This window comes from Stegostoma tigrinum, chromosome 8, assembly GCF_030684315.1.
Source record: "Stegostoma tigrinum isolate sSteTig4 chromosome 8, sSteTig4.hap1, whole genome shotgun sequence".
Classification (NCBI taxonomy): Eukaryota; Metazoa; Chordata; class Chondrichthyes; order Orectolobiformes; family Stegostomatidae; genus Stegostoma; species Stegostoma tigrinum.
This window is the reverse complement of record NC_081361.1, coordinates 8491440-8518484: the sequence shown is the minus strand read 5'-3', so window position 1 is coordinate 8518484 and position 27045 is coordinate 8491440. Positions and strand designations below refer to the sequence as shown.

Here is a 27045-nt window from a genome sequence, read left to right as displayed (position 1 = left end):
TTCCAAACTCATCCAACTAGAATTGAACATTGTACGTTAAGTTGACTGGATGGCAATTTGATTGTATATTTCTTAGAGGTTAAACTTCTAAGACACCAGCTGTGATTCCATCTTTTGAATTAGAAGGAGGGAGTGCTGCACACTCAGAAGTGCTATTTTCATATTCTCAATTTAAGGCCATGTTAGCTCTTCTGACATTACTAAAGGAAATTAACTGTTTTGTGCACCTAATGTATTTCTTGAAGACAGTGTGCTCAATGAAATTTCCCACAGGTTATTTTCGGAGACTATAATTTTTGATCAAAATCTGTTTTTCTGTATTAATTTAATGTATTATGCAATTTTTATTAATTAAATATGCAAACCTGTGAATAAACAACAAGTAGTGACTTACCAAAAGTGCACCTGAAACTCAGGTGATCAATTCCATTTTGCTGCCACACACGAACTCACTTGTCCAATTCCTGGAATAAAATCCTTCACTTTAATTATTCCCTTGGGTAAAACTGAACCCCAAAAGATCTGGTTAAGTTGGGATTTCTGTGTAGGCCTGGGAATGCTGAGTTTGTGCTCAAAATCCTGTCTGTACCCATCTTACTTAGGGTCTGGAAAGAGAGAAAATCCACTCCATAGAGTTGAGATTCCAAGAATTGAAAAGTACTGGCCATAACCGTAATGTCGATTTATCATTTACAAAATCATCTTTGAGGAATTAAATCTGTCATCCTCACCTGGTCTGACTTAGAAGTGACTCCAGGCCCTCAACAATGTAAAAACCGAAAGAACTGCGGATGCTGTAAATTAGCAACAAAAACAAAGTTGCTAGAAAAGCCCAGCAGGTCTTACAGCATCTGTAAAGGAAAAAACAGAGTTAACATTTCGGAATTAAGTTCAGGAATTAAATCTGTCATCCTCACCTGGCCTGACTTAGAAGTGTCTCGGTTGCATCAGTCTTTTTACATGAGCAATTTGATTTTAGAGTCAATTGCATAATTTTCTAAATTTGTAGATGGCACTAAATCAAGGTGTGGAGTTAATACTGGGGAAGATGGAATCGTTTTACAGGAGAGCATGAATAAGCTGCAAAACTGACAAATATTTGATAAGTGAAGCACAACACAGATAAATGTGAAGTCGTCTATTTCGGTAGGAAGAGTAAGGAAGTCACTTACTATTTGGCAAATTTAAGTTTGGAACAAAGGGATTTCAGACAAAAACACCAATCACTAAAAGTTGTACTACAGGTAAGCAAGGCCATGTGTGGGGATAAAATACAAACCAAGCATTGGGCTTTATTTTCAGAGAATAGAATCGCAAAGTAGCGAGATTACGGCAAACTTATATGACCGTGCTGAGATACTGTGTGCAGTTCTGATCACCATGTTCTAAACAGGAGATGAGATACTTCAGGTGCAAAGGAAATTTATATGGATGAACCCAGAAAGTGTAGGCTTACATATTGGGAAAGGGTTGACCATCTGGATCTCTTCAAGAATGGCTGAGGGATGATGTAATTGAGACCTTTACAATGTTAAGAGGAATTGATTGAGTGGACACAGAAGTAATGTTTCCTACTAATATAGAGGACATCAATATTAGTCCCCAAAAAAATCTAACAGAGAATTCAGGAGAAACTTCAGTTTCTGGAGAGCAGTAAGAATGTGGGTCTTGCTCCCACAGTGAGTGGTTGAGATGAACAGTATAGATGTTTTTAAAGGGATACTAGACAAAAATGAGAGGGAGAAAGGAAATGGTGATAGATTTAGATGAGTGGTTGGTAATGTATATGCACCAGCATGAACTAGTCAGTCTGGATGGCCTTTCTCTATGCCCTATATCCAGTTTGATTCCTATGAATGTCTTACATTTAACCTCAAGATGAATTTCCTCCCATACATCCATGCTATGGCTGTAACCATCTGTTTCCAACTCAGTAGATGTGGAGGTCATTAGAAATGCAAATTCTGCCCTGGTCACAGTTTATCTGCTACTGAAATCCTCATCCATGACATTTTTACCTCAAGATCCAGCTGCTACAACACCCCCCCACCGGCAGATCTATCTAGATCTACTCCTGTAAACTTGAGGCCGTTCAAAATACTGCAGTTTGTAAACTATTATTATACAACAACACCTAATAATGGGCTGCAAAGCTTCATAGGTGTACCTTATGACAATATGCCACACGTAATTTGGTTTTGTTTCTTGAAGATCTAAAACAGGTTATTGTGCCTGCCTCCAACCCCAGCTTTCACTCTCAACTGCTGTCATTAGTTCGGTGTTTGCTGTGTTCATGTTGTTCAAAGGCCATTGTCAGTTCTTCTGTTCAGTTAGTTTCCAAGAAGTATTTGACAGCAGTCCAGCAACAACAACTCCCATGGGGGAAAGTCATAGATTCATTGAATCCCGACAGCATAAAAGCAAGCCATTCAAACCATTGAGTTCACACTGACCCTCTGAAGAGCATCCCACCCAGACCCATCCTGCTACTCTGTAACCCTGCATTTCCCATAGCTACCCCACGTAGCCTGCACATCCCTGGGCAATTTAGCATGGCCAATCCACCTACTCTTGTTTCATGCTCACCAAATACTTAGCATCTGGGAGCCCTAGATATCAAACGGAAAGTCAAAATGATTTTTCTTGCTCACAGCCTCAATCTCAACTGGGATAATCAAATTTAGCTCAGCTCGAGAATCAAACCGCAGGACCTTCTAATCTTTATGGCTTAGCAGTGAACCCAAACAAGACTATTCAATATCTTGTAAAAATGTACTGAAGTTCAATGCATCATAGACCAAGAATCAAACTATAATATAACTGATTTAAAGAAGACACTTTCTTCAGAATGTGAAATGACCAATGCCGTAACACATACATAGCCCATGATATCGTTTGACACCAAGATAATATTTAACTTGTCAGTGCTATGTGAGCATTAGATGTGTAAATGCTTGTTGAGGTGGAGGAAATTACATTTCGTCATCAAAGCCCTGAAGACATTTCTTTCACTCGGGGTGATAAAAAGAGTTGTAAAATGTTTGTAGTAGGCTATATTACCAATCATCTGGGAAGGATTGATACTCATGGAATTCTCTTTTGCAATGCTTTCTTAAATCCAGTCGATCAATACGCTGCACATGAAGTCATTATTGTCAAATGTCTCTGAAAATGGGTTGTTTGACTATTTGAATGTCTTCTACACATTTTAACAGTTGCTGTTGCTTCTGTCATGAGTTTCATTTCTTGAATTTTGATTGTAAGCTTGATTTAGTTGTGCAGAAGATTTCAAAATACTGCTAGTCAGAAGTAGTTTTGTCTAGGGCTTGCGTTTGAAAGTACAGATCTGCTTTTGGACAATATTCATTCATTAGTTCATAAAATGGTGTCATTTAGCTCAGTTGGCTGGATGGCTGGTTCGTGATGCAGAGTGATACAAATGGCGTGGGTTCACTTCCTACACTGGCTGAGGTTACCACAAAGGCCCAGCTTTCTCAACCCCTCTCCCCTCACTTGTAACGTGATAACCTTTAGGTTAAACCACCACTCGTCTCTTTCTAATGGCATCTTTTAATTTCTGAAAGGTCTACAATAGAACTACTAAAATAAATGATAACCTTTTTTGCATTGCCCTGATATAGATGTTTGAAATATCTAAATTGCTTAACTTCCAAGCCAGCCCATTGAGATGTAAAATATTGTTTACTAAATGTTTTCAATTTAACAGGACTCTTCATTGACATCATACAATGCTACACTTGTAACAATACCTGTGAATGTCGCATTCTTTGTGTTTCTGAATACTAATAGGAAGCAAAACCAGATCACCAATGAGGTGAATTGAGAGAAATCATTCATTTGACTTGTACGTAATCCACGCTTCTGTTGCGAACGAGTGGGATTTGTATGTCTTCTCTCCTTCATTTGTTTGGTGCCTACTCATTAGAATCCTCTGAATCTGTGAAATGAACGTGCCACCTTGTGTTGTGTTATCTTTTGCATTGTAGATGCATATTGCATCTAAGAAGACATTCAAAAAGCATTTGAAATGGCTGTGATTGAATTCTTTGGAAGTTCTCACCAGCAAACATATGAACTCAAATTGACAGAACTGTATGTTTGTATCAATCAAGCAGAAGCTGTTCTTGGTTATGGATGGAAATTTTGAAATGTTGAATCTCTATTGCTCCAGTTCAAACATAATAGATCTATTTTTCTTGCTGTGAATTTGTTTTCCTCATCTTTTAACATTGCAAGATCATTGGGATGACAATTATGTTAAATGCAAAATCAAATTAATTCTTAACACAAATATTGAATTTCATTTAAAAAGGCACAAATATATTACAGCTAACTGTAGAAAATAAAGGCAGAAGATGGCATAGTTGCACAGAATGTACAGTTTGTGACATGCTGCACCACCAGCAGCTTCACACGCCCAGTAATCCGTATGAACTGGTTTAATGTTGCACTGTTTGGGGACTGAAAGCCTTGTGAGATAGGCTCCTTCATCTTCGATGTGTATTTATTTTGCTAGTGATTTTTAGTGCAATGACACTTGGGCATGGATCTCTTACTGAACCTTGTATATTAATTGTGTAAGTGAAGCTTTAGAGTGTTTTTCTAAAATCTTAGTATATTAGTTGTGGAGTGCAGCTTTCACTTGGCAGACCTTCAGTTGTTTCATCGAAATTTTGAGGGAAGTGAGTGAGGAATTGTCATGGTAGAAGGAGTGTTATATATTATTTTCGGGATTTTGATTTCAAAATAGAGGTAGATGGTTGTGGGGCCATTGCATGAAGATATTTTTTAAAAACAGATTTGAAAGCTAAGTGCATCAATTCTGTCGTCTGCAAGGTGTTAGAAAGGATTCTGAGGGATAAGATTTATGACCATCTGGAAGAGCATAGCTTGATCAAATACAGTCAACACGGCTTTGTGAGGGGTAGGTCATGCCTTACAAACCTTATCGAGTTTTTTGAGGATGTGACTAGAAAGGTTGATGAGGGTCGAGCTGTGGATGTGGTGTATATGGACTTCAGTAAGGCATTTGATAAGGTTCCCCATGGAAGGCTCATTCAGAAGGTCAGGAGGAATGGGATACAGGGGAACTTAGCTGCTTGGATACAGAATTGGCTGGCCAACAGAAGACAGCGAGTGGTAGTAGAAGGAAAATATTCTGCCTGGAAGTCAGTGGTGAGTGGGGTTCCACAGGGCTCTGTCCTTGGGCCTCTACTGTTTGTAATTTTTATTAATGACTTGGACGAGGGAATTGAAGGATGGGTCAGCAAGTTTGCAGACGACACAAAGGTCGGAGGTGTCGTTGACAGTGTAGAGGGCTGTTGTAGGCTGCAGCGGGACATTGACAGGATGCAGAGATGGGCTGAGAGGTGGCAGATGGAGTTCAACCTGGATAAATGCGAGGTGATGCATTTTGGAAGGTCGAATTTGAAAGCTGAGTACAGGATTAAGGATAGGATTCTTGGCAGCGTGGAGGAACAGAGGGATCTTGGTGTGCAGATACATAGATCCCTTAAAATGGCCACCCAAGTGGACAGGGTTGTTAAGAAAGCATATGGTGTTTTGGCTTTCATTAACAGGGGGATTGAGTTTAAGAGTCGTGAGATCTTGTTGCAGCTCTATAAAACTTTGGTTAGACCGCACTTGGAATACTGCGTCCAGTTCTGGGCGCCCTATTATAGGAAAGATGTGGATGCTTTGGAGAGGGTTCAGAGGAGGTTTACCAGGATGCTGCCTGGACTGGAGGGCTTATCTTATGAAGAGAGGCTGACTGAGCTCGGTCTCTTTTCATTGGAGAAAAGGAGGAGGAGAGGGGACCTAATTGAGGTATACAAGATAATGAGAGGCATAGATAGAGTTGATAGCCAGAGACTATTTCCCAGGGCAGAAATGGCTAGCACGAGGGGTCATAGTTTTAAGCTGGTTGGTGGAAAGTATAGAGGGGATGTCAGAGGCAGGTTCTTTACGCAGAGAGTTGTGAGAGCATGGAATGCGTTGCCAGCAGCAGTTGTGGAAGCAAGGTCATTGGGGTCATTTAAGAGACTGCTGGACATGCATATGGTCACAGAAATTTGAGGGTGCATACATGAGGATCAATGGTCGGCACAACATTGTGGGCTGAAGGGCCTGTTCTGTGCTGTACTGTTCTATGTTCTATGTTCTAATTCCAAGAAAGCAGAGGACTGCAGTCGAGTGCCTGTTAGGACCCCCCTGTAGTGTTAATGGGTAGAATGCTTATACTGTTGAGTTTATAACCAAGTAAATACATCAAGGCCATTAGTTTTAATGTTAGAACAGATGGTTCAAGGTCTCAGTTCACCATAAACTCAGAAACAAGTTTTAATTTTCTTTTCGTTTGAGCAGCAGAATTGAGTTTTAGTTCAGTCACTAACAAGGAAGTGTTTTGGGTTGTGAAACTTACAAGTCAGGAGGGTTTAATTGGGAATCTTCAAGTTAGTAGAACTGAAAAGGTTTAGGGCTTCAGAATTGTAAAAGGTTAATGCCTGCAGACTGGGAATGGAATTGTAAAATTGTCTGTGTAGCCCGAAGGGTAAAAAGACGGGTGGAGTCAGTTAAGTAAAAACCCAAAAAAGTTGGGATTGGAGTGAAATCTCTCCGGAATTGAGTATCTGTGAAAGGATCATGTTGGGACACAGGCTGACATTTTGATTTGCTGTTTGTGTTGTGGCCTTTTCTTAGTAGTATCACTTTGTTTTATGGTTTTTTTGTGTAATATTCTTCTGTTCTTATATTAAAGAACATGTGCAGTCTCACATTTCAATGAGTAACCACTACAGTAACTGACTGAAAAAACAAACACATGATCTATTGATGATAATGGGAACTGCAGATGCTGGAAAATCCAAGTTAATAAAGTGTGAAGCTGGATGAGCAGGCCAAGCAGCACCTCAGGAGCACAAAAGCTGACGTTTCGGGCCTAGACCCTTCATCAGAGAGGGGGATGGGGTGAGGGTTCTGGAATAAATAGGGAGAGAAGGGGAGGCGGACCGAAGATGGAGAGAAAAGAAGATAGGTGGAGAGTAGAGTATAGGTGGGGAGGTAGGGAGGGGATAGGTCAGTCCAGGGAAGACAGACAGGTCAAGGAGGTGGGATGAGGTTAGTAGGTAGGAAATGGAGGTGCGGCTTGGGTTGGGAGGAAGGGATGGGTGAGAGGAAGAACAGGTTAGGGAGGCAGAGACAGGCTGGGCTGGTTTTGGAATGCAGTGGTGGGAGAGGAAGAGCTGGGCTGGTTATGTAGTGCAGTGGGGGGAGGGGACGAACTGGGCTGGTTTTGGGATGCGGTGGGGGAAGGGGAGATTTTGAAGCTGGTGAAGTCCACATTGATACCGTTGGGCTGCAGGGTTCCCAAGCAGAATATGAGTTGCTGTTCCTGCAACCTTCGGGTGACATCATTGTGGCACTGCCGGAGGCCCATGATGGACATGTCATCAAAAGAATGGGAGGGGGAGTAGAAATGGTTCGCGACTGAGAGGTGCAGTTGTTTGTTGCGAACCGAGCGGAGGTGTTCTGCAAAGCGGTCCCCATCCTCCGCTTGGTTTCCCAAATGTAGAGGAAGCCACACCGGGTACAATGGATACAGTATACCACATTGGCAGATGTGCAGGTGACCCTCTGCTTAATATGGAAAGTCATCTTGGGGCCTGGGACAGGGGTGAGGGGGCAAGTGTAGCACTTCCTGCGGTTGCAGGTGAAGGTGCCAGGTGTGGTAGGGTTGGAGGGCAGTGTGGAGCGAACAAGGGAGAGAGTGGTCTCTCCGGAAAGCAGACAAGGTTGGGGATGGAAAAATGTCTTGGGTGGTGGGGTGGGATTGTAGATGGCGGAAGTGTCGGAGGATGATGCGTTGTATCCAGAGGTTGGTGGGTGATGTGTGAGAACGACGGGCGGTTGTGGCGGGGGCGGGGTGTGAGGGATGTGTTGCAGGAAATGCGGGAGACGCGGTCAAGGGCGTTCTTGACCACTGTGGGGGGAAAGTTGTGATCCTTGAAGAACTTGGACATCTGGGATGTGCGGGTGTGGAATGCCTCATCGTGGGACCAAGCGGAGACTTGGGGGCCGCTTTGCAGAACACCTCTGCTCGGTTCGCAACAAACAACTGCACCTCCCAGTCGCGAACTATTTCAACTCCCCCTCCCATTCTTTAGATGACATGACCATCATGGGCCTCCGGCAGTGCCACAATGATGCCACCCGAAGGTTGCAGGAACGGCAACTCATATATTCCGCTTGGGAACCCTGCAGCCCAATGGTATCAATGTGGACTTCACCAACTTCAAAATCTCCCCTTCACCCAACGCATCCCAAAACCAGCCCAGTTCACCCTCTCCCCCCACTGCACCCCATAACCAGCCCAGCTCTTCCCCTCCCCCGACTGCATCCCAAAACCAGCCCAGCCTGTCTCTGCCTCCCTAACCTGTTCTTCCTCTCACCCATCCCTTCCTCCCACCCCAAGCCGCACCTCCAGTTCCTACCGACTAAACTCATCCCACCTCCTTGACCTGTCCGTCTTCGCTGGACTGACCTATCCCCTCCCTACCTCCCCACCTATACTCTACTCTCCACCTATCTTCTTTTCTCTCCATCTTCGGTCCGCCTCCCCCCACCTCCCTATTTATTCCAGAACGCTCACCCCATCCCCCTCTCTGATGAAGGGTCTAGGCCCGAAACGTCAGCTTTTGTGCTCCTGAGATGCTGCTTGGCCTGCTGTGTTCATCCAGCTTCACACTTTATTATCTCACATGATCTATTGAGCCAGGTTTCATAGAACATAGAACATTACAGCACAGTACAGGCCCTTTGGCCCTCGATGTTGTGCTGAACTGTCATACCGATCTCAAGCCCATCTAACCTACACTATTCCATGTACGTCCATATGCTTATCCAATGACGACTTAAATGTACCTAAAGTTGGCAAATCTACTACTGTTGCAGGCACAGCGTTCCATTCCCTTACTACTCTCTGAGTAAAGAAACCACCTCTGACATCTGTCCTATATCTTTTACCCCTCAATTTAAAGCTATGCCCCCTCGTGCTCGCCGTCACCATCCTAGGAAAAAGGCTCTCCCTATCCACCCTATCTAACCCTCTGATTATTTTATATGTCTCAATTAAGTCACCTCTCAACCTCCTACTCTCTAATTAAAACAGCCTCAAGTCCCTCAGCCTTTCCTCGTAAGACCTTCCCTCCATACCAGGCAACATCCTAGTAAATCTCCTCTGCACCCTTTTCAAAGCTTCCACATCCTTCTATTATAAGAAGGTGACCAGAACTGTACGCAACACCCGAAGTGCGGCCGCACCAGAGTTTTGTACAGCTTCACCATAACCTCTTGGTTCCGGAACTCGATCCCTCTATTAATAAAAGCTAAAACACTGTATGCCTTCTTAACAGCCCTGTCAACCTGGGTGGCAACTTTCAAGGATCTGTGTACATGGACACCGAGATCTCTCTGCTCATCTACACTGCTAAGAATCTTACCATTAGCCCTGTACTTTGCCTTCCGGTTACTCCTACCAAAGTGCATCACCTCACACTTGTCTGCATTCAACTCCATTTGCTACCTCTCAGCCTAGCTCTGCAGCTTATCTATGTCTCTCTGCAACCTACAGCATCCTTCGTCACTATCCACAACTCCACCGACCTTAGTGTCGTCTGCAAATTTACTAACCCATCCTTCTACGCCCTCATCCAGGTCATTTATATAAATGACAAACAGCAGTGGACCCAACACCGACCCTTGCGGTACATCAGTAGTAACTGGTCTCCAGGATAAACATTTCTCATCAACTACCACCCTCTGTCTTCTTTCAGCGAGCCAATTTCCGATCCAAACTGCTATATCTCCCACAATCCCATTCCTCCGCATTTTGTACAATAGCCTACATGGGGAACCTTATCGAACGCCTTGCTGCAATCCATATACACTACATCAACCGGTTTACTCTCATCTACCTGTGTGGTCACCTTCTCAAAGAACTCAATAAGGTTTGTGAATGCAGTAAGGTTTGTAAGGTTTTCCCTTCACAAAACCGTGCTGACTATCCCTAATCAATTTATTCTTTTCCAGATGATTATAAATCCTATCCCTTATAACCTTTTCCAACACTTTACCAACAACTGAGGTAAGGCTCACTGGTCTATAATTACCAGGGTTGTCTCTACTCCCCTTCTTGAACAGGGGAACCACATTTGCTATCCTCCAGTCATCTGGCACTATTCCTGTAGAAATGACGAGTTAAAGATCAATGCCAAAGGCTCGGCAATCTCCCCCTGGCTTCCCAGAGGATCCGAGGATAAATCACATCCGGCCCAGGAGACCTATCTATCTTCACTCTCTGTCGGATTTCTAATACCTCTTCCTTGTGAACCTCAATCCCACCTAGTCTAATTGCCTGTATCTCAGTATTCTCCTCGACAACATTGTCGTTTTCTAGAGTGAATACTGTTGAAAAATATTCATTTAGTGCTTCCCCTATCTCCTCTGACTCCACACACAACTTACCACTACTATCCTTGTTTGGGCCTAATCTTACTTTCGTCATTCTTTTATTCCTTAAATACCTGTAGAAAGCCTTAGGGTTTACCCTGATCCTATCCGCCAACAACTTCTCATGTCTCCTTCTGGCTCTTCTGAGCTCTCTCTTTAGGTCTTTCCTGGCTACCTCGTAGCTCTCAAGAGCCCTAACTGAGCCTTCACATCTCATCCTAACATAAGCCTTCTTCTTCCTCCAGACCAGAGATTCCACTTCCTTCGTAAACGACAGCTCCCGCGCTCTACAGCCCCCTCCCTGCCTGACAGGTACATACTTATCTCGGACACACAGGAGCTTTTCCTTGAATAAGCTCCACATTTCTAATGTGCCCATCCTCTGCTGTTTCCTTCTCCATCCTGTGCTCCCTAAATCTTGCCTAATCTCATCGTAATTGCCTTTCCCCCAGCTATAAGTCTTGTCCAGTGGTATACACCTATCCCTTTCCATCACTAAAGTAAACATAACTGAATTGTGATCGCTATCACCAAAGTGCTCACCTACTTCCAAATCTAACACCTGGCCGGGCTCATTACCCAGTACCAAATCTAATGTGGCTTTGCCCTTTGTTGGCCTATCTACACACTGTGTCAGGAAGCCCTCCTGCACACTCTGGACAAAAACTGACCCATCTATAGCACTCCCATCTATAGTGTTCCCAGTCAATATTTGGAAAGTTGATGTCCCCCATGACAACGACCTTGTCTCTCTCACTCCTATTGAGAATCATGAGGTGTGAAGGCTCAGTTAGGGTGCTTGAGGGCTACAAGGCAGCCAGGAAAGACCTAAAGAGAGAGCTCAGAAGAGCCAGGAGAAGGCATGAGAAGTTGTTGGCGGATAGGATCAGGGCAAACCCTAAGGCTTTCTATAGGTATTTAAGGAATAAAAGAATTTCCTGTACATCTCTGGAACTGTTCGGAGGCCTGTAGAAAACTCCCAACAGGGTGACCTCTCCTTTCCTGTTTCTAACCTTAGCCCATACTACCTCAGTTGACGAGTCCCCAAACATCCTTTCTGCAACTGTAGTACTGTCCTTGACCAACAATGCCACACCTCCCCCGCTTTTACCATCTTCTCTGTTCTTACTGAAACATCTAAATCCCGGAACCTGCAACAACCACCCTGTCTCTGCTGTATCCATGTCTCCGAAATGGCCACAACGTCGAAGTCCCATGCTGCAAGTATCATCCTAGGATCTTACTTGTCAAGTATTACCGTCAGCCCAGATCATAACACCATTAAGTGCATAAGCTTTATTAGTGTGAAAGTACCTGAAATGCTTTGGTTTTGGGGAACCATTTTTAGTGAGTTTAATCAGTGATTTAGAGCACAAATCCAGCTGTGCTTGAATATTGGACTGTTTTAAGCAGATAACAAAGTTTTTAAGCACACTATAATCATGTTTAAGTTTTTCTCTTTCAAGTGCTACACTGTGTTCTGGTGATAAGATTTCTTAGATGTTTCACAGAATTGAAAATGTACTCATGGCATATTAAAGGCATGTCAGCTACTATTACTCTGCTAATCGCTTATTGAAGTGTTCTCAGAGGTGTGAGAAATTTGTCAAGCTCCTCTGGTGCTGCTTGGCCTGCCATGTGCATCCAGCTGTACACATTGTTATCTCTAACCACATGAACTGCCTATTTCCCATTTCTCCAACAGGCTTATCAGCTGTAAAATAAACCAACTGGTTGTAAACTTGCATTGTATTTGCCCAGGGAAATGAAACAGTAAATGGAACTGAAACTTCTGCCAAACATTGCCTCGTGAAGAGTAGAGAGTTAAACTGGCTTAAACATTGCTGTATTTAACTCCCATTTTTAATTCAAAATGGCAAACTGGACCCAAGTCTTCAGAATAAAAAGATGTTTTTGAAACTTTATTTTTGATTTGTTTATTCCAGCTGAAATGTGCCTTAGGAACTGTTTAGTAATGCAGGCACGTACAAAATTAGAGCATATGGACCCTTCATCCCGTTTCTTCATTCTGTGTGGTGAAGGCTTCTGCCTCATCTCCACAGTTCCATCTGCTTCTCCTATCCCTTGATTTACTGAGAGTCCAAAAGATTGTCTGTCACAGCCTGAAGTCAGTTCAGTGATGGAACAACCTTCTGGAACAGAGAGCTCCGAATGTTCACAACCTTCTGAATGAAGAAATATCTCCTCCGTTCTATATGACTAACTGCTTATACTCTGCTCCTATGTTCTAGATGCTGCAGGCCAAGGAAACAACTTCTCTGTCAAGCCCCATCAGAATCTTGTATGCATCAATGAAATAATCTCTCGTTCTTCTGCATTCTGGAGAGTATAGGTCCAATTTACTGAGCCACTCATCTTAGGATAACCATCTCATTTCAGGAATCAATCCAGTGAAATAGTTTCCTCCAGTATAAATATATTCTTCTGTGGATACGGAGACCAGTACGCTAGGCGTAGTCTCAGTGAAACCCTATGCAATTGTAAAAAAAAATTCCGTCTTGTGCTTCAATCACCATGCAATAAAGGCTAACATAACCATTTGCCTTCCTAAATGCATGATGCACGTACATGCTCACTTAGAATTATTTGAGCAGAATGAATACAAAGCATCTATATTTTTAAAGTTCCACAACTTTTAAAACTGTTTCTGCCTTCTACAAAGTAAATCACATTAACACAAAACAGGTCATCACAAGCAAATGACCTGTTTGGAAGTGCAGACCTCTGGAATTCCCTCTATAGATCTTTCTTCCTACATCTCTTTCTATCAAGACCTTCCTAATACACAAATCTAACTGTTTTTAGTAATTCCACTTAACATTATTTTCTTTGGTTGAGTGTCGTTTTTGTCTGATCACTTTGGAATTATTTTTAACCTTTTATATAGCCATATGAAGGAAGTTCGTTTTCTTGCCCAGTCTTGAAAGATCAAAAATGTTGGCAGTCACCTTCAAAATCAGATTGTTCACCATGAATTTGAATGTTCACCGTTTTCTGAAGAAGGGCCTTGGCCCGAAACGTCAGCCTTCCTGCTCCTCTGATGCTGCTTAGCCTGCTGTGTTCATCCAGCTCTACACCTTGTTATCTCTTGTTCACTGTGAAAGCAGGAACTGGGGAAAGTTGATGGTTGGAAATAAAAGGTGCAGTTGTATGAGTTTTGCTAAGGAATTCACCCGGCAACATAAATAGAACAGCAGCTGTATAACACTGATACAGAGGTGCTTCTGCATACAGCCTCTGGGATCAAATTTTAATATAGTGACCGAAACCTCCATTTACCGTTGCCCTCCTAAGGCAGAAACCTTTGAACAATGCTATTTGATCATGAAATGAAATTTTTACATTAGGTAACAGCAAATGTGAAAGATGCAGAAGGGGTTCTGATAGTGTCCTGGATCTCCTTTACTCGTGACTTGATAATAGTAGCATCAGTTGACACAGGCTAAAGAGTGGTGCGTTGCGTTTCACAATTTCTTACCACACCTCCAAGATTGCTATGATTTAACTAACTTTTTTATAGAGTCAAAGAGCTATACAGAGCTGGAAACAGACCCTTCAGTCCAAATTGTCCATGCTGACCAGATATTCCAAATTAACCTAGTCCCATTTGCCCGCATTTGGCCCTTAATCCCTCTAAACTCTTCCTATTCCTATACCCCATCCAAGTGCCTTTTAAATGTTGTAATTGTACCAGCCTCCACTGCTTCCTCTGGCAGCTCATTCCATACATACCACCTTCTGTGTGGAAAAAGTTGTCCCTTAGATCGCTTTTAAATCTTTCTTCTCTCACTTAAAACTATGCCCTGTAATTTTGGATTCCCTCACCCCTGGGAAAAGACCTTGGCTATTCACCCTATCCATGCCCTTCATGATTTTACAGATCTCTAAGATATGCTGCATAAGTGGTGCTTTGTCCTCTGAAGCGGAGTCATTTTTGTAATGAGTTGCAAGAAAACAGATTTAGAAACTGCAAATTAATTACTTAATCAACCAACTGGTTTGGCACCAGTTGAAGGACTGCTTTATCCAAAGAAAATTGCACATGCAACAGTGCAGCGCGCGATGTGATAGCCTGAATTGTGTGCTCAAGGCTTTGGAAGGGAGCATTAACTTTATCTGATTTTCCCACTCTTCAGCAACATGGCACTTGGACTGATTCATTGTACCATATGGTGTAGAATTGCAGGAGGCAGGGCATCTGATGGCATGCTCTTTCAGCTTAATTTTACCCCTGAATCCAAGTTTCCCCTCCACAGGTTGTGATAGTGCAATCTGACTGGGACCTTGACAAATTGTAGGGGTAATACTTTATCTCCTTAATTAGGGAGGTTGAACATTGGGAAGAAACAGGAATGGCAGAGAAAGAAATAGACGAAGCAGAGTCAAATCAGGTACAAAAAGAGCAAGAAAGATTGGAATAATAAAAAGAAAAAAAAATTTTAAAGAAAATGTATTGTAGGAGTAAGGCTTCAGTTTTGCATGTTTCCTTTCTGGGTTACCTTTCTGAGAGACTGAGTGACATTGCATGATCAAAAGTCTTTTATGAAAAAAAAATTTATGCTGTTACCAGAATGACTCGTATTCATATAATGCTTTTCACAGCTACCAGATGTCTGAAAACACCGGAAGGATCACTGGACCTGAACCTTTAAGTCTGTTTTTTCCCCTTCGCAGATGCTGCCAGACCTGTTGAGCTTTTCCAGCAACTTTGTTCTTATGTCTGAAAACACTCTACTACACACAATGAGGTATTTTTGAAGTGCAGTGACTGTTTCATGTTGAAAATGCAGCAGCCAATAATCGTTCAGCACATTCTCTCAAATTACAATGTGATCAGATAGTCTGTGTTTCTGATGATGTTGACTGAGGGATAAATATTAAAGAATGGTAAACAGTAACAACGGTCTTTACTTTCTGCAGTGATTTGCAATTCATGGACATCTCTTCTCACTCACTGAAGGATTTACACATAAATGACAGCATACTCATTAAACAAAATTAAACAAAATTGGGCCTGATGTGTTCTGCAACTTGGTAAACTGTTTTGCCCAGATGATGAATCAACATTCTTTTCAACTATACCAAGGGATAAAACAAGTGATTACTAAGGATTGTAATTGCTTTTTAACTGTGTGTGTGTGTGTGTGTGTGTGTGTGTGTGTTGTGTGTATGTATGTTATTATACATACATTTATAGAAGGAAATAGAGACTGTGAGCTCTTAATATTGAGAAGGTTAATAAATCTCTTCTAGACGAGTGGTAAATGAATGCTGATTGCGTATTCAACTCCATTCATCGTGTTGCTGTGGCTTGGTAGATTTGTTGAAGGAAATGTGATGCTTGTTCACTTTTGAGCTGAAATGTTGGCCTTGTGCAATAATGTTTTTGAATATTCTGGACTTCTATGCACAGTGCTTTTGTTTGAACACTGTTTTAGCTTTGGGGATTGGAAAAGTGAGAAACCGTCCTTCATTTACTTGAATTTAAGGGAATATGAACATATGGTAAAACATGACTGCTCCGCTAGGCAGATTGACTAAAATTTAAAAATTGAGGGTATTTTTTGTTCAGTTACTGAAGAGTTTAGTCACTTGGTAAAGAAGCTTAGGTGGCTTAAATAGCTGGTGCAGTATTCTCCTCATATAGGTGATGTGTTGTTTGAGGAAATGCTTGTGATAAACAAATGCTTGTGGCTGCTGTGGTAAGACCAATTAATGGATAATTTGACAAAGTTTAGTTGGATTCTACCTTAGAACATAAAATAGAAATTGGACCCTAATGTCAATAATGTAGATATCGTGTTGGGCATCTGTTGGATTTACATTCATTCAATCTGTCAATACGAACAGGTATTTCAGAAATTAGGAAAAATACGTCTCTTTAAGGAACAGAAAAGTTAACAACCTTAGGTTGGATTAGATTACTGGAAAAGTGGAGGATACCCATGATTTTTCATTGACATCACTCATGCTAAGATTGTTCAGCTTAATATTCTGCCCAGTAGTTAGTTGGGAGAGGCTGGCATTCATGTACACTTTGCTAGTGATGCCACTAAATTTCACGTTATGCTATAGCACGTTGTAAACAGGGTAAAATTTTCTATGGTAGCAGCACTGTTTGAAAGAGACGAATGGTATATGCGTATGCAATGTCTGCCTACCATGTGAGGTTATTATCTTTTGTCCTTAAGGACGTTAGGCTTTGTCTTAACCATACTTAAATGCTACTTTTAATATGTGGATGAATATAAAGTGCAATAGCACTTCAAATGGACTAATCGTTTCAACTCCTGTCCTTTTTATTTGAAATAGATACTTTATGGCTGATTAAGAGACAAAAGTGCCTTTTCTTAAACTCACATTCATAATGTTTCTCAGATCACAGGTTCAGCAGATTTTAAAATAGTACTGTCACTAATACTGTGGAAAACGGTAAATAAATTGGGTCGAATAGCAAAGTGATACAGATTATTTAAAGTGCCATTGTAGGCTAGGAAAACAATTAAAAATGCTAACAAATCCCTGTGATTTCTGTTTGTGACATAGATTTCAAGTTAAACTTGCAAAGATACTGAGAAGTACCATACACATATCTGGTACCCAGAATATTAAAATAACACAGAAACATCTGAGAAAGTATGAATAAGAGCTGACAGCTATCTGGAAAAAGTGTACATTACAGCCATAGAGTCATAGGGTTATACAACACCGAAACAGACCCTTCAATAAAAGCAATGAAAATGTTTGTTTTGTTTTCACAGTCACAGATCAAGATACAGTTAAGCGATACTTCGCCAAGTTTGAAGAGAAGTTCTTCCAGTGTTGTGAAAAGGAACTTGCCAAAATCAACACATTCTATTCAGGTAATACTTCACATACAAGAAAAGTCAAGTATCTTTTTCTTTCTTGAGTCTATCGCCTGTGAAAATTATGAACCAGTGTACTTCACTCCATATGTGCTCTAATGTGTGTTTGAAGGAAGGTTGTCATGAATTTTGCATGATGGATATATAAACAGTGCTGGTTACGAAAAGATTCTCCAGCCCATCCAACCTATTCCGTTGGTGATACTTTGTGCATCAAGATAATATGGATTCTACACCCCACCCAAAACTCTGTCAACTCATATAGAACATTGAACATTACAGCACAGTACAGGCCCTTCAGCCCTCGATGTTGTGCCGACCTGTCATGCCGATCTCAAGCCCATCTAACCTATTCCATGTACGTCCATATGCTTGTCCAATGACAACTTAAATATACCTAAAGTTGGCGAATCTACTACCGTTGCAGGCAAAGCGTTCCATTCCCTTACCACTCTCTGAGTAAAGAAACTACCTCTGACATCTGTCCTATATCTTTCACCCCTCAATTTAAAGCTATGCGCCCTCGTGCTCACCGTCACCATCCGAGGAAAAAGGCTCTCCCTATCCACCTTATCTAACCCTCTGATTATTTTATATGTTTCAATTAAGTCACCTCTCAATCTCCTTCATTCTAATGAAAACAGCCTCAGGTCCCTCAGCCTTTCCTCGTAAGACCTTCCCTCCATACCAGGCAACATCCTAGTAAATCTCCTCTGCACCCTTTTCAAAGCTACCACATCCTTCTTATAATGCGGTGACCAGAACAGTACACAATACTCCAAGTGCGGCGGCACCAGAGTTTTGTACAGCTTCACCATAACCTCTTGGTTCCGGAACTCGATCCCTCTATTAATAAAAGCTAAAACACTGTATGCCTTCTTAACAGCCCTGTCAACCTGGGTGGCAACTTTCAAGGATCTGTGTACATGGACAGTGAGATCTCTGCTCATCTACACTGCTAAGAATCTTACCATTAGCCCAGTACTTTGCCTTCCGGTTACTCCTACCAAAGTGCATCACCTCACACTTGTCTGCATTAAACTCCATTTGCCACCTCTCAGCCCAGCTCTACAGCTTATCTATGTCTCTCTGCAACCTACAGCATCCTTTGTCACTATCCACAACTCCACCGACCTTAGTGTCGTCTGCAAATTTACTAACCCATCCTTCTACGTCCTCATCCAGATCATTTATAAAAATGACAAACAGCAGTGGACCCAACACCGACCCTTGCGGTACACCACTAGTAACTGGTCGCCAGGATGAACATTTCCCATTAACTACCACCCTCTGTCTTGTTTCAGCAAGCCAATTTCCAATCCAAACTGCTATATCTCCCACAATTCCATTCCTCCGCATTTTGTACAATAGCCTATTGTGCGGAACCTTATTGAACGCCTTGCTGCAATCCATATACACCACATCAACCGGTTTACTCTCATCTACCTGTTTGGTCACCTACTCAAAGAACTCAATAAGGTTTGTGAGGCACGACCGTCCCTTCACAAAACCGTGCTGACTATCCCTAATCAATTTATTCTTTTCTAGATGATTATAAATCCTATCCCTTATAACCTTTTCCAACACTTTACCAACAACTGAGATAAGGCTCACTGGTCTATAATTACCAGGGTTGTCTCTACTCCCCTTCTTGAACAGGGGAACCACATTTGCTATCCTCCAGTCATCTGGCACTATTCCTGTAGACAATGGCAAGTTAAAGATCAATGCCAAAGGCTTGGCAATCTCCTCCCTGGCTTCCCAGAGGATCTGAGGATAAATCTCATCCGGCCCAGGGGACTTATCTATCTTCACCTTCTGAAGGATTTCTAATACCTCTTCTGTGTGAACCTCAATCCCACCTCGTCTAGTTGCATGTATCTCGGTATTCTCCTCGACAACATTGTTGTTTTCTAGAGTGAATACTGTTGAAAAATATTCATTTAGCGCTCCCCCTATCTCATCGGACTCTACACACAACTTACCACTACTATCCTTGATTGCCCCTAATCTTTCTTTCGTCATTCTTTTGTTCCTTAAATACCTGTAGAAAGCCTCCTCCTGGCTCTTCTGAGCTCTCTCTTTAGGTCTTTCCTGGCTACCTCGTAGCCCTCAATGCCCTGACTGAGCCTTCACATCTCATCCTAACATAAGCGGCCTTCTTCCTCTTGACCAGAGATTCCACTTCCTTCGTAAACCACGGCTCCCGCGCTCTACAGCTTCTTCCCTGCCTGACTGGTTCATACTTATCTAGGACACACAGGAGCTTTTCCTTGAATAAGTTCCACATTTCTAATGTGCCCATCCCCTGCAGTTTCCTTCCCCATTCTATGCTCCCAAAATCTTGCCTAATCTCATCGTAATTGCCTTTCCCCCAGCTATAACTCTTGCCCAGTGGTATACACCTATCCCGTTCCATCACTAAAGTAAACATAACAGAATTGTGATCGCTATCACCAAAGTGCTCACCTACTTCCAAATCTAACACCTGGCCGGCTCATTACCCAGTACCAAATCTAATGTGGCTTCGCCCCTTGTTGGCCTATCTACATACTGTGTCAGGAAGCCCTCCTGCACACTCTGGACAAAAACTGACCCATCTATAGTGTTCCCAGTCAATATCTGGAAAGTTGATGTCCCCCATGACAACTACCCTGTCTCTCTCACTCCTATCGAGAATCATCTTTGCTATCCTTTCCTCTAGGTCTCTGGAACTATTCGGAGGCCTATAGAAAACTCCCAACAGGGTGACCTCTCCTTTCCTGTTTCTAACCTCAGCCCATACTACCTCAGTTGACGAGTCCCCAAACATCCTTTCTGCAACTGTAATACTGTCCTTGACCAACAATGCCACACCTCCACCCCTTTTACCATCTTCTCTGTTCTTACTGAAACATCTAAATCCCGGAACCTGCAACAACCATTCCTGTCCCTGCTCTATCCATGTCTCCGAAATGGCCACAACATCGAAGTCCCAGGTACTAACCCATGCTGCAAGTTCACCCACCTTATTCCGGACGCTCCTGGCATTGAAGTAGACACACTTCAATCCAACTTCTTGCTTGCCGGTGCCATGTTGCTTCCCTGAAACTTTATTTTGGACCACCCTACTCTGAACATTTTCTACAGTCGAACTACAATTTTGGTGCCCATCCCCCTGCTGAATTAGTTTAAACCCACCCGAACAGCCTTAGCAAATTTTCCCCCCAGGATATCGGTACGCCTCTGGTTCAGATGAAGACCATCTTGTTTGTAGAGGTCCCACCTACCCTAGAAAGAGCCCCAATTATCCAAGAACCCAAAACCCTCCCTCCTGCACCATCCCTGTAGCCACGTGTTCAACTCCTCTCTCTCCCTATTCCTCGCCTCACTAGCACCTGGCACGGCAACAAACCAGAGACAACAACTCTGTTCATCCTAGCTCTCAGCTTCCATCCTAGCTTCCTGAATTTCTGCCTTAAATCCCCATCTCCCTTCCTACCTATGTCGTTGGTGCCAATGTGAACCACGACTTGGGGCTGCTCCCCCTCCCCCTTAAGGATCCCAAAAACATGATCAGAGACATCACACACCCTGGCACCTGGGAGGCAACACACCAACCCTGAGTCTCTCCCGTCCCCACAGATCCTCCTATCTGTCCCCCTAACTATGGAGTCCCCAATGATTAATGCTCTGCTCCTCTTCCCCCTTCCCTTCTGAGCAGCAGGGACAGACTCTGTGCCAGAGACCTGTGCCCCACTGCCTTCCCCTGGTAAGTTCCCCACCCCACCCCACCCCACCCCATCAACAGTATCCAAAACGGTATACTTATTGTTGAGGGGAATGGCCACAGGGGATCCCTGCACTGCCTGCCAGTTCCTTTTCCGTCCCCTGACCGTAACCCATCTGCCTTTTTCCTGTACTTGAGGAGTGACTACCTCCCTGTAACTCCTCTCAATAACCCTCTCTGCCTTCCGAATGATCCGAAGTTCCTCCAGCTCCAGTTCCCTAACGCGGTTTTCAAGAAGCTGGAGTTGGGTGCACTTCCCGCAGATGTAGTCAGCAGGGACACTAGTGGTGACCCTTACCTCCCACATTCTGCAGGAGGAACATTCAACTGCCCTGACCTCCATTCCCATTATTCTAAATTCCCAAGGCTTAAAAAATAAAGAATAAAAAATAAACTTGTTACCTTACCAAACTCCTGCAAGACGCAAAGAAACCAGACAAAAATGTAAACCAAATTTTGGAGATAAATCTGGCAAATTTCTCCCGAAATATTCAAAACTAGTCCAGAGATCATCCTAGCCCTGATACTTCATTCAAAAGGCAGTTTACTGAAAGGAATCAATATACACTGCACCAAGCACCAAATAACATTCACCCTGCACAAGTCATCAGCCTGTTCTATAGGTCCACCATTCTCTGAGAAAAGATCCATGCAAACTCTATCTAGTCGGCATAATTTAAAAATTGTGGCTCAATTGTCAGCTCAAAAGAACAAAATCCTTTCCGTTCTTCATCTTGTACACCTTCAACAATTAGCTCGCCACTGAGTCTCCCGTTCTCTGAAATGTGGAGTCCCAGCTCTTCAGCCTATTCTCATAACTGTATTGCAAAAAACAGGGAATTAATACAGTTACATCAGTCCAAAGTCTCCAAATCACCAACCATAAAAGGACAACAAAATTGGGCACAATATTCTCACTGAGGTTGGGTGATTTGTCCTTCAGTCCATTGACCTATCATTTCCAGCCCAATGCACCATTTGCTCTTTCTCTTTGAGGCACTGCACGTGAATGCTAGAAATCTATAAATTAGAACACTTGGATCCCTTTCTTTCTCCCCTTTAATTGCTTTTCCTGAAAGATGTATGTATGTTTGATACTTCATTCGATTTATTATTGGACCTATGTGCAATCAAAATTTTTGTTTTGCTTGCAGTACAGACATCTCATATGAACTGCATTTGGGTCATAGAACAGAACAAAGCATACAATGTTATGGCTGCAGAGATCAAGATCAGCATTAAATTTAAAATTTGAGAGATCCATTCAGAAGTCTAAAAACAGCAGGCAAGAAGGTATTAGCCAACCCACGTGCTCGACAAATTCACTTCTCTAAATCAGACATAATTTGCCAGTCATAATGCATTTTTTTTATTCATTCATGGGATGAGTGCATTGCTGGCTGGAAATTTATTTTATTGCCCATCCCTAATTGTGCTTCCGCATTTGCTACCATTTGTATTGTTTTGAAAAAGTCACAATAAATTTTCTAAGAATTTATTTATTTTTCCAGAGCTTTGTTGCGGGTCCCTAAGCTGACCCTCTCTAAGTCCTATACTACAATACTAATGATTCCCACAAGCATCTTCCAGATATTGTTTAAACCTCATTTCAGAAACTTTAACATAAAAATATAGTTTGTCATTTTCAGTGAAAGATGTGTGGTCATCTTTGAGGTGTTAATCAAAATCTCAACTGCAACCTCAGGGTGAGTATTTCTTTCATGGCATCATTTTACATTTTCCTAATCACTGTGTTCAAAGATGTCATGACACAACTCTGGAAAAAGTGGGTTTGAACCCAGGTCTCTCGGCCAAAAGTTTAGGACATTATCACTGTGCCAGTACTGCCTGTGTCACAGTATTACTTATTTTCTAATCAATACATTAGAAGATGTTATTGCACACATCTGGAGTAGGTGGTTCTTGAACCCTGGTTTTGTAGAGAAATTAGACCAGATGTTCTGACCAATATTTATCATTCAGTCAACACAGCAAATTGCTTATCTTGCCATTATCACCGTTGCCATTGTAAATTGATGCCTGCATATTTGGACATTCATAGGCACTAAAAGGTACAGTGGAAGTACAGATATTCCGTTTTTTGCCAAATACTAATGACAAACTAATGAACTTTACAGTTGCACCAATGTCTTACCATCTTTTTAGCCTCTTTCTACTCTAAGTGAAATGTCCCAAAGTGGCATGAACTATAACAATTACGGTCAAGAGGTGACATTTGCCCTATCTTCTCCATGTGGACATAGTCCATCACAGTTACTCAACCTATTTTCAGTTCGTAGTTCTTTCAGAAGTAATACACTTGTCTATTTTTAATATTAGGTTTTATTATAAACAATATCATTAAATGCTAACAGCTGAACATCATCTTCAAGAATGAAGACTGGCACAAAGCATTTAAAAATATTTTTACCATGCCTTGCAACTCTTTTAACTTGTGCTTTAACTCAAGCAATTGTTGCCAATTTTGCTAGTTTATCATTTCCACTGCCCAGGCGAAGATAAGACCATAAGACAAAGGAGTGTAAGTAAGGTCATTCGGCCCATGGAGTCCACTCCGCCATTTAATCATGGCTGATGGGCATTTCAACTCCAATTCCCTGCACTCTCCCCGTAGTCCTTAATTCCTTGCAAGATCAAGAATTTTTCAATCTCTCTCTTGAAGACATGTAACGTCCCGGCCTCCCCTGCACTCGGTGGCAATGAATTCCACAGGCCCACCACACTCTGGCTGAAGAAATGTCTCCTCATTTCCATTCTAAACTTACCCTCTCTTATTCTAAGGCTGTGCCAACGGGTCCTAATCTCCCCGCCTAACAGAAACAACTTCCCAGCATCCACCCTGTCTAAGCCATGCATTATCCTGTAAGTTTCTATTAGATCTCCCCTCAACCTTCTAAACTCTAATGAATACAATCCCAGGATCCTCAGCCGTTCATTGTACGTTAGGCTTACTATTCCAGGGATCATCTGTGTGAGTCTCCACTGGACACGCTTCAGTGCTAGTATGCCCTCTTGAGGTGTGGGGCCCAAAATTGGACAAAGTATTCTAAATGGGGTGAACACATCAGAATCGCAGGATTGAATAAAGCTTTATTAATCACATATTAGCTCAAAACTGCAGATTATTTATCTTGAGGATGTTTGTAATCTGCTGTGTATGTAGATAAGGTGAATGTTGCTGAAAACAAAATTTGCAGAAAATGTATGTGATTTATTCAGAATGGAATGGTTACTACATAGAAGCAGGCCCAGATGTGTTTTTACTCTCTCTCTCTGCAAATGCAATCCAGCTTGTTCTTGTCCCTTGGCTGCTTGTACAGTTCCAGTTTGAAAGCTGCAATTGAATTTACCTCCTCTGCACACTCCATGCATTCCAAAATAATTCATTCTCAAGTCACGGACAACGCAGTGTGAAGCTGGATGAGCACAGCAGGCCAAGCAGCGTCAGAGGAGTAGGAAAGCTGACATTTCGGGTCGAGACCCTTCTTCACCCTTCAGATTCATTTCTGAAGAAGGGTCTCGACCCAAAACATTAGCTTTCCTGCTCCTCTGATGCTGCTTGACCTGCTGTGTTCATCCAGCTTCACACCGTGTTATCTCAGATTCTCCAGCATCAGCAGTTCATACTATCTTTTTCTCATGTCACAGTTGCTTCTCAGCCTGTCACCTTAAATTGGAGTCCCCTGATCTTTAACCCTTCCACCAGTGGGAAAAGTTTCTCACTATCAGCTCTGTAATGACCCTTCATGATTTTAATTGCCTCTATCAAGTCTCCTATTAGCCAGCAAAGCCCACCCTAGCAAAACCAGGTTTCTTCAAACTGTCTATAAAACCAGTGCCAGTGATGAGGGACATAATTGTAATAAATCTTTCTTACACCTTGTCTAAAGCCTGCATTTCCTTCCTGAAGCACAGTGCCAAGACTTAGATCAAGGTTTGCCACACCTTGCTTGGTTTTACATAGAACATTACAGCACAGTACAGGCCCTTCGGCCCTCGATGTTGTGCTGACCTGTCATACCGATCTGAACCCCATCTAACTTACACTATTCCATGTACGTCCATATGCTTGTCCAATGCCGGCTTAAATGTACCTAAAGTTGGCGAATCTACTACCGTTGCAGGCAAAGCGTTCCATTTCCTTACTACTCTCTGAGTAAAGAAACTACCTCTGACATCTGTCCTATATCTTTCACCCCTCAATTTAAAGCTATGCCCCCTCGTGCTCACCGTCACCATCCCAGGAAAAAGGCTCTCCCTATCCACCCTATCTAACCCTCTGATTATTTTATATGTTTCAATTAAGTCACCTCTCAACCTTCTTCTCTCTAATGAAAACAGCCTCAAGTCCCTCAGCCTTTGCTCGAAGACCTTCCCTCCATACCAGGCAACATCCTAGTAAATCTCATCTGCACCCTTTCCAAAGCTTCCACATCCTCCTTATAATGCGGTGACCAGAACTGTACACAATACTCCAAGTGCGGTGGCACCAGAGTTTTGTACAGCTTCACCATAATCTCTTGGTTCCGGAACTCAATCCCTCTATTAGTAAAAGTTAAAACACTGTATGCCTTCTTAACAGCCCTGTCAACCTGGGTGGCAACTTTCAAGGATCTGTGTACATGGACACCGAGATCTCTCTGCTCATCTACACTACTAAGAATCTTACCATTAGCGCAGTACTTTGCCTTCTGGTTACTCCTACCAAAGTGTATCACCTCACACTTGTCTGCATTAAACTCCATTTGCCACCTCTCAGCCCAGCTCTGCAGCTTATCTATGTCTCTCTGCATCCTACAGCATCCTTCGTCACTATCCACAACTCCACCGACCTTAGTGTCGTCTGCAAATTTACTAACCCATCGTTCTATGCCCTCATCCAGGTCATTTATAAAAATGACAAACAGCAGTGGACCCAACACCAACCCTTGCGGTACACCACTAGTAACTGGTCTCCAGGATGAACATTTCCCATCAACTACCACCCTCTGTCTTGTTTCAGCAAGCCAATTTCCGATCCAAACTGCCATATCTCCCACAATCCCACTCCTCTGCATTTTGTACAATAGCCTATTGTGGGGAACCTTATCGAACGCCTTGCTGAAATCCATATACACCACATCAACCGGTTTACTCTCATCTACCTGTTTGGTCACCTGCTCAAAGAACTCGTTAAGGTTTGTTAGGCACGACATTCCCTTCACAAAACCGTGCTGACTATCCCTAATCAATTTATTCTTTTCTAGATGATTATAAATCCTATCCCTTATAACCTTTTCCAACACTTTACCAACAACTGAGATAAGGCTCACTGGTCTATAATTACCAGGGTTGTCTCTACTCCCCTTCTTGAACAGGGGAACCACATTTGCTGTCCTCCAGTCGTCTGGCACTATTCCTGTAGACAATGACGAGTTAAAGATCAATGCCAAAGGCTCGGCAGTCTCCTCCCTGGCTTTCCAGAGGATCTGAGGATAAATCCCATCCGGCCCAGGCGACTTATCTATCTTCACCCTCTGAAGGATTTCAAATACCCCTTTCGTGTGAACCTCAATCCCACCTAGTCTAATAGCCTGTATGTCGGTATTCTCCTCGACAACATTGTTGTTTTCTAGAGTGAATACTGTTGAAAAATATTCATTTAGTGCTTCCCCTATCTCATCTGACTCCACACACAACTTACCACTACTATCCTCGATTGGGCCTAATCTTTCTTTCATCATTCTCTTATTCTTTAAATACCTATAGAAAGCCTTAGGGTTTACCCTGATCCTATCCACCAACAACTTCTCATGTCTCCTCCTGGCTCTTCTGAGCTCTCTCTTTAGGTCTTTCCTGGCT

General features: G+C 42.5%; 1 protein-coding gene across 1 annotated transcript in view; it reads left to right on the top strand.

Annotated features, from left to right (window-relative positions):
* The window catches only part of LOC125456568 (xenotropic and polytropic retrovirus receptor 1 homolog), a 310767-nt gene that overhangs the window by 109060 nt on the left and 174662 nt on the right, over positions 1-27045 (top strand). Inside the window, exon 4 of the mRNA XM_048539806.2 lies at positions 17310-17411. Within this exon, the coding sequence (XP_048395763.1) occupies positions 17310-17411 (102 nt within the window). The remainder of the gene's footprint in view (positions 1-17309; positions 17412-27045) is intronic.